The 16303-nt window shown below is 40.1% G+C and overlaps 1 protein-coding gene across 5 annotated transcripts in view; it reads left to right on the forward strand.

The window, feature by feature from the left end:
• Positions 1–16303, forward strand: part of hspa12a (heat shock protein 12A) — a 100309-nt gene that overhangs the window by 55411 nt on the left and 28595 nt on the right. For 3 of the 5 annotated variants that reach the window (XM_025897430.1, XM_005459511.4, XM_005459508.4), the window contains exons 2-4: positions 2493–2569; positions 3058–3185; positions 11216–11402. In XM_025897430.1, coding sequence (XP_025753215.1) covers positions 2493–2569; positions 3058–3185; positions 11216–11402 — 392 coding nt within the window. The remainder of the gene's footprint in view (positions 1–2492; positions 2570–3057; positions 3186–11215; positions 11403–16303) is intronic. The other 2 variants (XM_005459509.4, XM_003455006.5) reach the window with 1 other exon arrangement.

Genomic DNA, 16303 nt, shown 5'->3' on the forward strand with positions numbered 1-16303 from the left:
ATGAATGGTGGAGGTAAGAATTAGAATTTTCAGTGTAAACATGCCTTAGACATTAAATGAATCATCGAAGACAAGTGAACACTCTGCTGGTACACAAAGAATGGCAATTGAAATATTATTTATTATAAGATTACCGTTACTTTACTTTGCTAATTGTGATCAGATTTTTCAACCTTTTGTTGGGAATAAAAGTCCAGGTTGTAAAGTGATTTTGGGGAGTGGACTGTGGCTAGATGGAGTCTAGCCACAGGTGGTCTGTAATTCTGCACTGTAATTGCCTGGCAAAGTGTATTATTGGTCTTCAGACCACTCATCCACTCTGTAGGGGATGAGAAGAGAAAAGGGTGAATGAGCTGGAAAAATAGGATGGATAACACGATGTCCCGCCGTGAGACAATTCTGCCAGACACTTACAATATGTCTGGGGAGTATTATTATTGTATGCATTCAAAGAACACTTTCACTGAAGGTTATTAAGCCAGACTAATGAAAATGATGGAAGCAAATGGGTAGACAATCTCCTATTCTACTGAAATGTCATTTTGTTTTGAAGACAGGTGTAACAGACATTTTCTGCACTTTCCACACAGAAAATGTTGTCATTTGGCTGCTTGACACCCACAAAGCAGCATCCTTTCACTTCTGGGCCATTTACAGAGTTCATGGTCAGCAGCCTGCGGAGGAACATGGTTTTCTTTGGTGTTCTGGGTCATTTTTTGGTGCTGCCATTACCAACTATGCAAGCAGCATGTCTTAGTTTCAGAGCCTTATCATCTGTACATGTGTTCAAGAAAAACAGTCAGTGTGACCATGGGCATCTTTAGTCAGCTGACCTTGATAACAATTTGTTCTGTTTATCGCAGTATTGTGCTTAAAGTGTGGAGCTAATTTAAGGTAGTGCTTAAGCTAGGTTTCTGTTAGCATTGCCCTTTGAATTATGGTGCCATCTGGATGCACTGAGATCAGGATTAAAGACACCCCCGCTAATAGTGGAACAGGAAGTTTATTTTCAGGTTTAATTAAGTATTAATTACTAAGTAAATATAAGTCTGTCATTTTTAAATAAAATAATATCTAAAAGTTGTACCATAACAGGAGCATGGCTGCATCGCAGATTTGAACGTCTTGTATCAGTCAGCCAGGAGTCGACTGATGCAGGAAGCATGGTGTGCATGTTATTTTTGTAGATGAATGAATGGTTGTCTCCAAGAATGTAACGTTTAAAAAAGAGTGCTTATGGCCTCAGCCTTGGAGGCTCGTTTGTGGGTAATTTGAAAGGTCAGAAGATACAAGAAGATAGATTAAATGTTTTAGTTTGGGATAAAAAAAGATGAGCAGGGAAGAAAGGGAACACTTATCATAAAAATGTTCATTTAAACTAGCTCTATATGATATAGACAGTGTTGGGAAGGTTACTTTTAAAATGTATTCTACTACAGATTACAGATTACATGCCCCAAAATGTATTTTGTAACGCATTCTGAATACTTTGAATTACTTATCAAGCTTATTATCAAGCTTTTTACAACTACATGGATGTACTATTGCTGTGTGATTTATTACTATTACTGAAGGCTACTCGCCATACCAATACCAGCTAGATTTTTAAATCTTAATATAAAATGAGTAACAGGTGGACATTAGGTAAGGCTGCACGTTCTCGTATAGAAAACTATTCCACCCGTATATAAAACAGGTCTGCGGCTCCGAATTGTAGTAAAGGGACCTCTGGCTAATACGTCGGGTTCGTGTCGGGCTCGTAGACGAAAACTAGCTTTACTTTGTTGTCTGGGTCAACTTTGCTAGCGAGAGACAGAGAGAGGCGTTGAAAGGCTCCAACGGAACTTATTTTTCCGGAGGAAAACACGAACACAGTGTACAGTCGAGTCTTAACAGCTTACTTACAGCTGGGCTCATCAGGCACTCTTCTTGGCTGCAGTGGTTATTATTATATTTACATGCTTCATACATGCTATGCCTGTAACACTCTGCCTATTGCCTTCATATTAAATAATTTTTTGAATTATACTTTACAAAATATTTCTTCACGTCATTATGCGGGCTGCAAGTAGAGGTGACATGGGGCACAAGATTGAGATACAGGCACTGAATACCACCATTTTAAACGGTAACTTTAACAGAATACAGTTACTCATATTTTGTATTTTTAATACGTAACACCGATACATGTATTCCGTTATTCCCCAACACTGCATATAGATGTATAAATGATGACCTGCAGATCTGTAGTCCTTGGTCACTACACAGTAGCAAAAGCTTACAGCTGCACAAATGCACGGCATAAAAACAAGGTGCATAAAATGACAAAATGCTTCTCTATAAAAGGAATACATTTCCTACTGATGTTCAACTAATGTTAAAGACATGCTTTAAAAATGACACGACAACGTGTCACTTTAAATAAAAAATCAATAGAAAATGAACTGCACCGTAGGACTACATAATAAATATTTTACTGTCTTCATGTACAGATGCAATGGCTGATCCTTCTCCAGCAAAGAGCATGGGCGACCCTGGAATTACACCTCTCTCTCCTTCACACACTCAGGTGACTCTCTGTCATGTGTTCATGTTTGTAATTATTGTTCCTACAGGACAAGTGTGATCTGACACATTTGTTCTCCTGTTTCTCAAATTGTTCTTGTCATTCTGGTAATCTGATTACCTTTGTACCACAACACCTGGCTTTGGAGAGTCATGGTCTATTTAATGTATTCTACAGCAGTAACAGCAAAGTCCTTACAAACTGTTAGGTAAAGACAGTCTGGCCAGTCTGCTCTTCATTTATGTCTTCACTCATATATGTTACATAACAGCAGGATACCAAGACTGAGTAAATGCAGAAATAAAACTGCAGTCTCCATCATCATTGTGCCATTCAAAGTGAACACTGAACATCCTGCAGATATTTACTAACCTGTGATATGTCTTTACCATTTTTATGTTATTATTTTTTATTTACACATATTGATTGGTTGTTTTGAACTCATCATATGTCCTAACACCATCAAACTGTCTGTTCCTCTTTGTGCACAGCAGAATGATACAGACCAGGTACCGTCAGGGCCCTCCTTTGTGGTCGTAGTTGCCATTGACTTTGGCACCACGTCTAGCGGTTATGCTTATGCCTTTGCTAAGGAACCAGAGTGCATTCACACCATGAGGTAGGCTGACACTGCAACGGAAACTGAGGTGGAATGTGATGGTGGGCTGGTGGTGTTTCATCAGTTCGGCTGATTGTGAACAAAAATTAAAAAACCATCTTTTATCACCAAGGCTGAAGCAAGATGTTCTGGTAGGCAAATGAAAACACAAGCTGAGTTTTGACTAAATTTAGCTAATTGGACACGTGACACAGAAAAGTGTCAGCAAAACACGGACAAAAGGAGGAAGAATATAAACTTGAAGTTACTTTTTAATGTTAAATCGATTGTGCACAGAATTTCTTAAGAGATTCTTTTCATGATGAACATCCAGCTTAAAGGTAAAAACATTGCTTTTGTTTGCCTGTTGGAGTTTAATCAGTGAGACTGTGCGCACATAGGTCGTCTGTCTCTAATGGCTGTAGTCATTACAACTAGCAATTTGAATAGCATTGCTACTTTCCAATTCATTGCTAGTAAAATCATCATTAATGAAAAATAATCAACAGGCAATTCAACAAAATGCTGTTACACTGAATACTGGTGAATGCAATATTGAGTGTCAAAAAAGGATTCTTTTAACCATTTATCACAATTCTTCAATAATGTCTCATGGGGTACCGCACATCATGTATTATCAACATTATACTTCAGACAACAAAGGCTCTACTCTAAGCCCCTGAATGACTGAACTCTTCATCATATCTCTAAGGGACAGCCTATTCACCTCTCGGAGAAAGCTAGCTTCCTCCATTTGTATCCACAATCTCATTCTAATAGTGTTAACAAAAAGATCAAGCCCAGATAAACAGATTTATGGTGTTTCTCAACAATGATGCACCATCTGGGGCAGAAGGCACCAGACACAATAATTTACTGGCATTGGGCATCAATTAAAATTTTAACAATTAGATTAAATGACTAGTAAGTCTTGTATCGACTAGTGACAATTATGCCGATTAGTTGGCTAGTCGACTAGTAACGCACATTCCTAATATATAGATGTATATGTATATATGTATGTCTGACCTAGAGGTGATAACTTAAAAAGGAAGTCACCTAGGATTTTCATGTTGGTACCGTAGGTGCCATCCATTTTCTTCCACCTATCGGGGCCAGGTTGTGGGGCAGCAGCCTAAACCAGAAGCCCAGACCTCCCTCTCCCCAGCCACCTTCCATAGCTTATCTGGGAGAAGACCAGGACAACTGGGAGATCCCCTCAGCATGTCCTGGGTCTGCCCTGAAGCCTCCTTCCACTGAGACATGCCACGAACATCTCACCAAGGAGGCACACATCCTAATCAGATGCCCAAACCACCTGAACTGACTCCTTTTCATGTGGAGGTGCACCTCTGAGCCCCTCTCAATCGCCTGAACCCCTCACTCTATCTCTAAGGGAGAATCCAGCCACCCTTCAGAGAAACTTTGTTTCTGCTGCTTGTATCCATGATCTCGGTCTTTCAGTCACTATACAAAGCTCGAATGCTTGAGCTCTGTAATCAACAGCTTACTTTTTGTGCCCCCCTCACCAAGACAGACTGGTACATCCATCCCAATCCATCTGTCAGTCTCCTTATCCCCTCACCCCTTGTGAAGAAGACCTCCTCCACTTGGCGCAGCAATTCGTCCCTGACCTGGAGTGGGCATAGGACCATAGGACCATAGTGAGGACCATAGTCTTGGAATTATTTGATGCTGATTGTTATTCCTTTTGTTTCACACTCGGCTGTGAAGTGCTCCAAAGTGAGCTGGAGTCAACCACCTGATGCAGACAACAGAACCACATCATCTGCAAAGAGTAGAGATGAGATTCTGAGGCTACCAAAGTGGAACCCTTCCACCAACTTGCTATGCCTAGAAATCCGTCATGAAAAATCAGTGACAATGGGCAGCCCTGGTGAAGTCCAACATCCAGTGGGAACATTGTACAGAGATCGTAGCAACGTGCTGGCCATCCCATACTCCCAAAACACCCCATCAGGATACTCTGAGGGATGTTGTCGAGTGCCTTCTCCATATTAACAAAACACATGTAGAGAGTTGGGCAATCTACCTCGATTATCCTTTTGAACTGGTCCAGTGTTCCACAACCAGAATGAAAACTGGATTGTTCCTCTTGTATCCAAGGTCTGACAAACTCTTCTTTCCAGCACCTTGGCATAGACTTTCTCAGAGAGCCTTAGAGTGTGGTCCCCTGTAGTTGGAGCACATACTCCAGGCCCTTATTCAAAGATAGGAACTGTCACCCCAGTCTGTCAGTCCAGAGACACCACTCCAGATCTCCTTATGATACCATCACTATACGTTTAGGTATGCTATGCTTGGTCTGTCCAGGACTCTCCCCAGCTACCTGATCCAATGCACCACCAGGTGTCTTGATGCATGCTCAGTTCTCTGCATCTGGGAGAAATGTTTCGTTGCTCATCAAAGTGACTTCTTTAGTGGCCAGTCTTTTAGTGATAAGGATGTACACATCCTGGAGAGAGAGGAACACTGGAAGTCCCTTGGATGAGTGACTTCCAGCTTCCTATGAAAACCTCTTACCCAGGACCAATTTTTGTTGGGGAGACGCTACCAGGTCTCGGGTGAGTCTTGTACTCAAGGTCAAGGTCAGAGGTTATGTTTTCTGAAAATCTTGTGAATGTGAAAGCTCAAGCAGGAAGTCACCTCCGATTGTCAAATGATTCTATACGTGCATCTTTTAGGACGCTTAAAGCTTGGCACTGGCAGACTCCAGAATTTTTGGAAGCACAACTTCATATTAGAAAGTTATAAATATTTCTGGATACTGGATTGTCAGCTTTGAAGCAAAGCCGTGTAAAACTAAGACATAATAAATTCGTGCATTTCATTATGTGTTAATGAAATATTAAAAGTAACAATACAAGGAGTTTTATTATGATGATGGTCAGGTCGTAACTCCACAACAACACAGTGAAATGTCTTCAGTTTAATACAAAGGTTTATAGAAGATGTTGAATGTCCCTCAAAATTACATACGTACTTACCCCCAAAAAAGAAACAGAGAGCTATGCGTGAAAGAGAATAAATCACAAAACTTGATAAACAAACACAGTTAAAAGTTCAGATAAAACATTCACCAAGTCTTTAACATTTTGATATATTAAATTCATTTTGAAATGTTGAATATCTTCTGCATCTTTTAGCCTGAATGGATTTTTTTTCACAGCTCTTGAACTTTTCTGGACTTACTGATCTTGTCCTTGGGTAGATGTAACCTGTGATTTCTGTTTAATTTCTGTTTAATTTGGTGGAGTTGTTCTATAAGTAAATAATATTACTAAGTACTAAGTAATTATTATTTGAATAGGGCTATTTGTTATATACAAACACTACCCTAGCACAAGAAAATTGAATTAAACAGAGAAGACGCAGCCAGAAGACAAGAAATTCCCTTTTAATGAGGTAAACTGGAAACAATGATTACTTTTAAGAATCAGATACAAAACATATTTTAGCTTGTTTACCACATAATTCTATATGTGTTACTGAATACACAGAAGTCAAACAAAACAGTACGGACCTTTGAAGAAATCCTATATCACACGTAGGGATGGGTATTGATAAGATTTTCACGATTTCGATTCCATTTTCGATTCTGTTTAACAATTCGATTCTTTATTGATTCTTATTTTTTAAAAAAGGAGAACACTAAGGTCGATTAGCTTAGAACTGTTTTATATCTTCTCTTTGAACAAGATAGAAATTTAGAAGTAACATGGCCTTACAAACCCAACAGTGAGATCTTAAGAGATCCACAGCCTACGGCTCTTCAATGGGGTGTCACAGGGTCCCCAGGGAAAAATTGTAAATGTAAAATAATAAAATAAATATTCTTCTGTAGCAATAACAAAGTATAACATAAATTATTCTGTAGCAATTACACAAGAATATCCAGTAATGTCCCTGCCTACAATTAAACACATTCACTTACCGAAAATCGGGGCAAATGGGTGCAAGCCTTTGACCACAAACTTAGTCACTGCTCGGTGACATTCGTCTATCCTGGCCTGAAAGGAGACGCTACCGGTAGACTGCAGCGAGAACTGCCAGCCAGACTCTGTCTGTCTCATCATGGTCACCTAAATGCACAGTAATGGCAGGTTTTGTAATAAGGCAGATCGCGCTAACATAATATACACTGTTAGCTGATTATTGTTAGGGTTCAAATATTAAGGAGGGATATAGGAGGAAATCCAAATAACAACACTGATCCGGCCGGGTGGAGTCAAACGATGATTTTTAATGAACACGCATGGGGAGATGTACACTGCACAATCTCAGCTGTGGATCTCCGCCCAATAACTACACAGGAATGGTTTTATAACATCAGGGTATATTTACCGATGCCCCCTCATACGTCATCCGATACAATACATGCAAGTTAAAACCACAAATGTTCTGTTGACAACTTGTGACACAATTAAAAAGAACATTGTCTCCATCTCGACGGCAGATGCTTCCTGTCGAACTACCCACTTTCGCTTATGTCTGGAACAGCAGACGCACATTCTGCAACAAACTGTTCTTTTGCAGGCACAATTTTGCAGTCACAAGCAGAATATGATTAAACTTTCACCTATAAGTGAGTCTATCTACTGTGTGTGTCTGTGTGTGTATGTCTCGACCTCAGCTGCACTTTGTCTCACCTCGCACCTCTGCCCATAACCTTTTACCAAACAGAGAGACAGAAGCCACTCTCATATGTGTAATAACCTAACTGAAACTATGTATATGTAATCTGTTGAATAAATGTTAATAGAAGACAATAATGAATAACCTAGTTATTCAAATAGCATCATCCAAACAGCTCCTCAAAGTAACTTACACTTAGATTCTGCTTTAGTTTCACTTTCACAAGTACGCTCAAAAGCCTGCACTTCCTGTCTACTTTGGCACAGAGTGTACTCAGAGTTAGGCCTTTCTTTTATAAGTAATGTAATCTGCACATAAACATTTAAGATTATAAAAAGCATTCAAAAGCATTTAAGATTATAAGGTCAACTCAACAGTTTAAAGTGGTTATAACTGCACCTGTAATACAGGCTAATTGGGTGCCAATATGCCTAAACATCAGTAAAATATTTCCCTGATCCCCACATTATTTACCTGCCGCATTAAAGGGAGAGGACGTGCAAACGTTACCGCTGCTGCTGGGTTGAGATTCACGAGTCCGGAGCGGAATTATAAACACGACATTCATTTAAGGTCATCGTGTGTTTTGTGAGCAAATGCTTTTGCATATTCGTAGTGTTTCCTCCCTTAAATGAAATATCTACTTTGCAAGTATTGCAAGTTGCAAGCAAGCAAGCAATTTATTTATATAGCACTTTCAGATCAGCCCCCAGCTGAACACAAAGTGCTGTACACTTGACATGCCAAAATGATACATTAAACATGTTAAAAAATAAGAATAATAATAATATAAAATAAATAAAATATATATATAAAAATGATTATTAAAATGACATTAAAATAAATAAAATTAGCACAAATAGCAAAGACAATAATAAAATAGTATAAAAAATGATGATGAGAATTACAGTTAAAACAATAAAATCAGCACATCAGATCAAAACAATAAAATCAATCAAATCAGGGTCAGACTGTGTCACATGCCAAGGAGTGAAAATGGGTTTTAAGATGTGTTTTAAAAGTGGACAGTGAAGGGGCCTCTCTAATGTGCTGGGGCAGATTGTTCCACAGATTAGGAGCAGCAATAGAGAAGGCCCTGTCCCCTCTGAGCTTCCTCTTGGACCTGGGTACCTCCAGGAGCAGCTTGTCAGCTGACCTGAGAAACCTGGGGGGTGAGTAAGGATGCAGAAGCTCAGAGAGGTAAGTTGGGGCAAGACCGTTTAAACATTTAAACACAAACATGAGGATTTTAAAATGAACTCTAAGATATACAGGCAGCCAATGGAGTGAAGCCAGGATGGGAGTTATGTGCTCTCTTTTACGAGTTTTGGTTAAAAGTCGTGCAGCAGAATTCTGGACCAACTGCAGACGAGAGAGAAGATGCTGACTAACTCCACAATACAGTGCATTACAGTAATCTAGACGACATGAAATAAAAGTATGGATTACCGTTTCAAGATGCGGCCTGGATAAAATAGGTCTTATCTTTGCCAAGCGCCTTAAATGATAAAAACTGGACTTGACAGTAGCCCTAATTTGACTGTCTAATTTAAAATCACTGTCCATCTTAAAACCCAGGTTTGTAACAACAGATTTAAAATACTAAGTTGCCCTGTTGTCATCCGTTCTCGTAAAGTATAACCAAACTTTTGAGCGTTTGAGCCGCTTAGGCGCCCTGCCAGGTAAATGACGCTCCGCAACGTGGTGATGTCATTCGGGGGGACTGGAATCGATAAGGGAATCGTTTGCAAAAATGGCAAACAATTCCAAGGAATTGAAACAGTGGGAACCGGTTCTCAACAAGAACCGGGTTTCGATACCCATCCCTAATCACACGTGACATTACCATCATGTGAGGGCAGGCTCAAATGAGTATGGGCAGGCTTGTTGTTGGTGGTCTGGCTAAAAAGGATTTAAATAGGCTACTATGAATCTATTTCTATAGAGTTGTAACCACAACTTTGCTTATTACACAAAGAGATACAAAAAGATTGGCATTTTTTTCCTGGCACCTAAAAATCGTATGAAAACACCAATAAAATACATTTTGTGAAAACTAAAAATAAATAAATAAAAAAACCAAGCACTTTTCAACTTTGAGTACATGTGTTGGAATGACCATTAAACCTCTAAGGTCCTTGACTTAGAGACACAATAATTACTGTGTTTAAAACTGTATGCATGTATTACGAGAGCCGTAACAGCTGAACAGCACTTTGACTAGACTAGTCGCCACCAGGGATTACATTTATTTTTCCAAGCTGCACCAACGTTGCCTGTTGGCATTTACAAACAGCAGAAAAAAGTGTGATCTGTACTTGTACCCAAATTCTGCTGGTCCCCCAGTAGAACCAGTCGCTGCAGAAAGAATATATAAAGGAAAATGAAAACACTTGTATGCATTTAGCTTGGATATGTCCGAAGGTCAAAGGGGAAAAGGTGGACCCAAAAGCAGACTGAACAGATGGGAAGGAATGCAAGGTTTATTTAATCTTTTTCTCAGGAGACTTAATCACAGGACCAGGGGAGAGACCAGAGTCACTGGTGAGGGCTTTACTGAAACAGGGAAAGAGGTCTAAAAATACTAAATATAGCAATTGTGGAAATGATAAGCGTTCCCATTCTGATTGATTTGGGTGATTCTGAGTGATTTTGAGGTGGATGGGCTCAACCTCGGAGGATAAGTCATGCCCTCTGATGAAAATTTGTGACCAAAGACCAACTCCTTAAGGCTTTCCTGGACAATTTTCAAGGTGCTGGGGTCAACCACCTCAAAACTGTGCCCCAAAGTGTAAAACATGGCATTTATTGTTCCCACTAGGTGGCTCTGTGCCTTCTGTCAAATAAATCAGTTGAAATGTGTTCAGGGGCTGTGCTTTAGACTGACCAAGTATGAAGCTGATCCGATAAAATCCCTTCGCAAAAGTACAATGACTGGTAATGGCAAAATCGTAATTTATAATAAAAAAACTTTGAACAGGTGTGAGGCATGTGCAAAATTTAATGAGTTTGTCAGTATGTTAAATCCTTCAAAAAGGCAATTAAAGACAGAAAATAAAACAGAGTGATTACAATAGGACCTTCACACTTTAAGGTTTAGAGGAGCAGGAACAATAGGGCCCTAATAATAGAAGTCCTCTGTTTTTCCATAAGTGCTGGGGCAATTTAGTGAGCCAGTGGGTTCATAAGGCCTTTCTCAGAGAACTTAAAGAATGGTTTGAATTTCAAAGGTTTGTTTACAAGTTTACCATGAACTGTGGAATGATGCTTAATTCTTCCTGAATAATCAATCCTTACCCAACATTTGTGACAATCGTTAAAAAGTTTAGCTACTTTATTCACTTAAAAGCAGATAGATTTATTGCACATGTATTGATAACTGTCTTTCTTTCCAGGCGTTGGGAGGGTGGGGACCCCGGTGTATCCAATCAGAAGACACCGACCACCATCCTTCTCACTCCAGACAGAAAATTCCACAGTTTTGGTTATGCGGCTCGTGACTTCTACCACGACCTGGACCCCAGCGAATCCAAACACTGGCTTTACCTTGAAAAATTCAAGATGAAGCTCCACACCACTGCAGTAAGGATATTGACATTAAATTTTACTTTCTAGTCTTTCTGACCACTCATACTGCTTCACAGTAAGGATAGCTAGTCTTTAGCATTATTCTATGCATACAAAATCACACACTAATATTCAAAAACAGAGGAATTCAGAGTAATTCATTGTTCAGCATTTTGCCCAGCACATAGTATATACACACATTACATCATGAGTATAGCAGCTTGTTAGGTCACTTGTCTTCCGGGCAGGATCTGCACAGGCACACTCCATCATCATCAGTCAGTGACTGTCTCAGCTGATGGAAAATGTGACGGTCCTGCTGTTTGGGCAAGTTAATATTGCAGCATGCTCCTGAGGGTTTCTGTTTCTTGCCAGTGTGGGAGGTACAGTGCAGTGATGAGCATTTTCCCCCGTCTTGATTAGAGATGGCACGATACCACTTTTTTATGTCCGATACCGATACCGATATCATAAATTTGGATATTTGCCGATACCGGTATGAATCCGATATAGTGTGTGTTTTAATCAATAAAACTGTTTTTTTAATATCTTGCTGCATTTTGTATAAGTTCATACTCCAGTCTAAATAAACAACAACACTGAAACTATTCTGTTATACCTGTATGTAAAAAACACACTGCACCCAAAATATTTCATAGTTCAGCAACACTGATCAATCTAATAAACTTAAAAACTCCATCCTTCCTATTCTGGTATTTTACAGTACTTAACCTCACTAATATGGTTGCAAACTCCCAGCAAAAAAAAAAATAGGGAACCACCCTCCACTTCATGATGCTTAATCGACGTAATCAACTTTAATTTGATGCAGTGTGAAAAAGAAAATGCACAGAAATAAATTATAATAATAATAAATAAAATAAATAAATAATTTTTCAAGAATAATTAAATAGATTCAACATCTTTCTTCTACAGAATTGCAGACTGCACAGATGGTACCTTCCCAAAGGAAAAAGTACTATAGCTTACTAGGGTATATTAGACTTAACAGTTACTATATACAGTAATGGACTTATAATGGACTATACATTTTCAGATCCATCAGATTAAAACTTTGGGTGTAAGATTCAGATAATTATTTATTAAAAGCTAGACATTTTAAATGAGAATAAGAAAGAAAAGTATTTCTTTGTGCCCCCTTTTCCCTGTTCATGCCCTATCGGCCCCCCTGGCTAAACTTTGCTAGATCCGCCCCTGCACAGTTACCAGCTGTCAGCTATGTAGAAAAGGATCCTGGTGTTATTTGTCTCTCAGAAACAGTTCATAACTTCCCTTCAACTCATTCATGTCACCTAAAAGGTAAACCTGTTTCTCCATCAGCTGTTCAGCTCTGATGATTCAGTAAGGACATCTCCTGGTTTCATCTTCATGTTTCCCTCTCACCAGATAACCAAACCGACATCATGACCAGCAGCTTTACAGCTGTGGCTCCAGCAAACATCAGCTGATACTAGAAATTATTATTAAATAAATTCTAACAACAGGTGATCAAGCTTAAACGTGCTGCTGTTGTTTAGCGCGACATCCGCTGGTTTCCTCTTTCTGGCGCAAAGTGGGCGATAAATAAACAAGAGAGAAAAGCTGATCAGCTGATCATTGATCGTTTCATGATTGAAGTAGCAACAGGAGAGGGAGGGGAGAGAATGAGAGGAGAAGAAACAACTGCAGCGTAAAGACAGAATAACTCCAGCTTTGTGTCTTTTTCCATCCTACCTGAAGTACGGGACAAACTGTTCCTTTGCAGCTCAATACGAAACGCGTCATATTTTCTCTGAATACGGGACAATTCCGGGACGATGGTTGGAAACTCTACTAACTAACCTTATGAATAAAATAAAGTTCACTACTAGTAACATCACAGCACCCACCCAGCAGTATAGAAACTCCATCAAGCTAGCTAGCACGCAGTACGAGTTATTGTAACTGATGGTAAAAAGTCAGCACAACGAAAATAAACTCCACCTAAACTTGGTTTATATCTGACCCAGATAGACTGCAGGTCATAACTTCTTACCTGAAGTTCAGTTCACCTGACACTCGGACCGGCGGCCGCCTCGGGTCTCTCCTCCTCCTGCCTCCCCTTCCCTCATCCACCTGCTGGCCTCTGTGGAAGCTCCGCCACAGCCACCACCAAACAACTGAGTTATTTTTACACATCGACCAGCATCTGGACAATCCACCACCTTTCATTGTTTATACCATTACAAAAAAAAAAAAAAAAATTTCGACCCGTAAAAATGAAAAATCACCATTTGCCCGGTGGGCCGATGGCCAGTCCAGCTATGGTTGTGCCATCAGTTAACCTGCACGCGTGCCCACAGTTGCCGACCCCTGCCATAGGTGTATCAACAGGCGACCACCAGTATTTTTAAAGGCTTTCACTTTGATGGCCTTAGAATCTCATCTGTGATTTTTATAGATGATGTGGTTCTAGCTTGCACTGGTTCATAGTGGAGTGTGAAATGGTAGGAATGAGAATCAGCCCCTCCAAATCCGAGGCTATGGGTCCTCAGCAAGAAAATGTTGGTGTGCTCACTCCCGGTTGGTGAAGCCTTACCCTCACCCTGGTCATTAGCTTTGAGTAGTGACGGAAAGGATGAGACTGTGGATACAAGTGGTGGGAATGCGCTTTCTCCAAAGGGTCGATGGCTTCCTTAGTCATTCAAGAGGACTTAGAGTAATACTGCTACTTCTCCACATCAAAAGGAAGCAGTTGAGATGGTTTGGGCATCTCATAAGAATGTCACCTGAGCACCTAGTGGGTGAGATGTGCCAACAGAATGAGGACCCGAGCATATGTCCGAATGCGTCAGTGTTCTCCTGTATAGGCTGTGGAGAGGCAGGTCTGGGCTTCTCTGTGTAGGCTGCTGCCCCTTCAACCAAACCCCATATAAGCATTTTTTCCCATTGGGAAGAGTCGTTAACCCGAGTGAGTGGTTCGGCAGGTGAAAGGCGGTGATAGTAGAGGAAATCCAAATTCTGAAGCACACTCTGTGTGTTCACACACTAATTTATAGCCACAGTATTCACTTACTGTTTCTTTAGGCTTTCGCTACCTTAGTTTAGCTGGTAGCCGACTCGCTAGCAGCATGGCCTCTTCACCTGTCCCCCAGGCACTTTCCTGCTCATTGTGTTAGATGTTTAGTTACTCCTCTGCCTCCTTTAGCAGTAATGATACCTGTAACAAATGTAGCCTATTTGCAGCTCTAGAGGCCAGGATTACTGAATTGGAGACTCGGCTTCGCACCCTTGAAAACCCATAGCTAGCCAGGCCCCTGTAGCATAATTCACATCAGCAGTAATGACACCCGGTTACGCCAATCGGAGGTCACTAAAATCAATATTGAATCGGTGTGTAACTTTGCCAAAACAATGTCGGACTCTGTAGTTTTCTCTGGTCCCCTCCCCAATCAGACCAGGAGTGACATGTTTAGCCGCATGTTCTCCTTAAATTGCTGGCTGTCTGAGTGGTGTCCCAGAAACGATGTGGGCTTCGTAGATAATTGGCAAACCTTCTGGAGGAAACCTGGTCTTGTTAGGAGAGACGGCATCCATCCCACTTTGGATGGAGCAGCTCTCATTTCTAGAAATATGGACCAATTTATTAAACCCCCCAAAATATGACTATCCAGAGTTGGGACCAGGAAGCAGAGTTGCAGTCTTACACGCCTCTCTGCAGCTTCTCTCCTCCTGCTACCCCCCCAAAAACCCATCTCCATTGAGACTGTGTCAGCTCCCAAACAGACAAAAAACAAACTAAAAACCAGCAATAAACAACTTAAACATAAAAAAATCACAAAGAAAGAACAATACAGCATCCACATCTGAACCAAAGAGTAAAACAGTGAAATATTTAATAATATTAGGTCTCTCTCCTCCAAGTCTCTGTTAGTACATGACTTAATAATTGATCAACAAATCGATTTACTCTGCCTTACAGAAACCTGGTTGCAGCAGGATGATTATGTTAGTTTAAATGAATCAACACCCCCGAGTCATTCTAACTACCAGAAACCTCGAAGCACAGGCCGAGGGGGCGGTGTGGCAGCAATTTTTCACTCCAGCCTAATAATCAACCAAAGACCAAGACAGACTTTTAATTCATTTGAAAGCCTGATGCTTAGCCTCGTCCACCCCAGCTGTAAAACTCAGAAACCAGTCTTACTTGTTATCATCTATCGTCCACCTGGGCCTTACACAGAGTTTCTCTCTGATTTCTCAGACTTTTTATCTGATTTAGTGCTCAGCTCAGATAAAATCATTATTGTGGGTGATTTTAACATCCATGTAGACGCTAAAATTGACAGCCTCAACATGGCATTTAATCTGTTATTAGACTCAATTGGCTTCTCTCAAAATGTAAAAGAACCCACCCACCACTTTAATCACACTCTAGTTCATTTTTGATGATGGGGAATGAACTAACAAACTGAAAAACTCCAGAATGAAATTCTTTATTTTATTTTGAATGAACTGAAGTAACTGCCAATAACTGAAATATCTGAAAAATCTTTAGCCTCCTTCACTTTCTCAGACAGCTTCTATTTAACTTATTTAAAAATTCCATTTTGCATTAACTTGGTTCAACTTTGTCTAATATTACGTGTGAGAAATGCAAAAAATAAAGAAATAACCAGGGGGCAAATATTTTTTTCTGTGCACTGTATTTCTGCCAATGGCTTTTGGCTCAGAGCCCGTTACTGCTCATAATTACAACACACTTTTCTACCACAGTCAACAGTTACTGAAGTAAAGGGATCATTACATGGAAATTCAGGGAGTCTCTCCATCTGAGTCTCTCATAATCAGCTTGATTTTTTTTTTTACAATATTCTTATAATGAGGAGTTTTCTGAGTTATAGGCCCTTTATAGGGATATGTAGAAATGTTTCACT

The sequence above is a fragment of the Oreochromis niloticus genome, linkage group LG13 (assembly GCF_001858045.2).
Source record: "Oreochromis niloticus isolate F11D_XX linkage group LG13, O_niloticus_UMD_NMBU, whole genome shotgun sequence".
NCBI classification, from domain to species: domain Eukaryota; kingdom Metazoa; phylum Chordata; class Actinopteri; order Cichliformes; family Cichlidae; genus Oreochromis; species Oreochromis niloticus.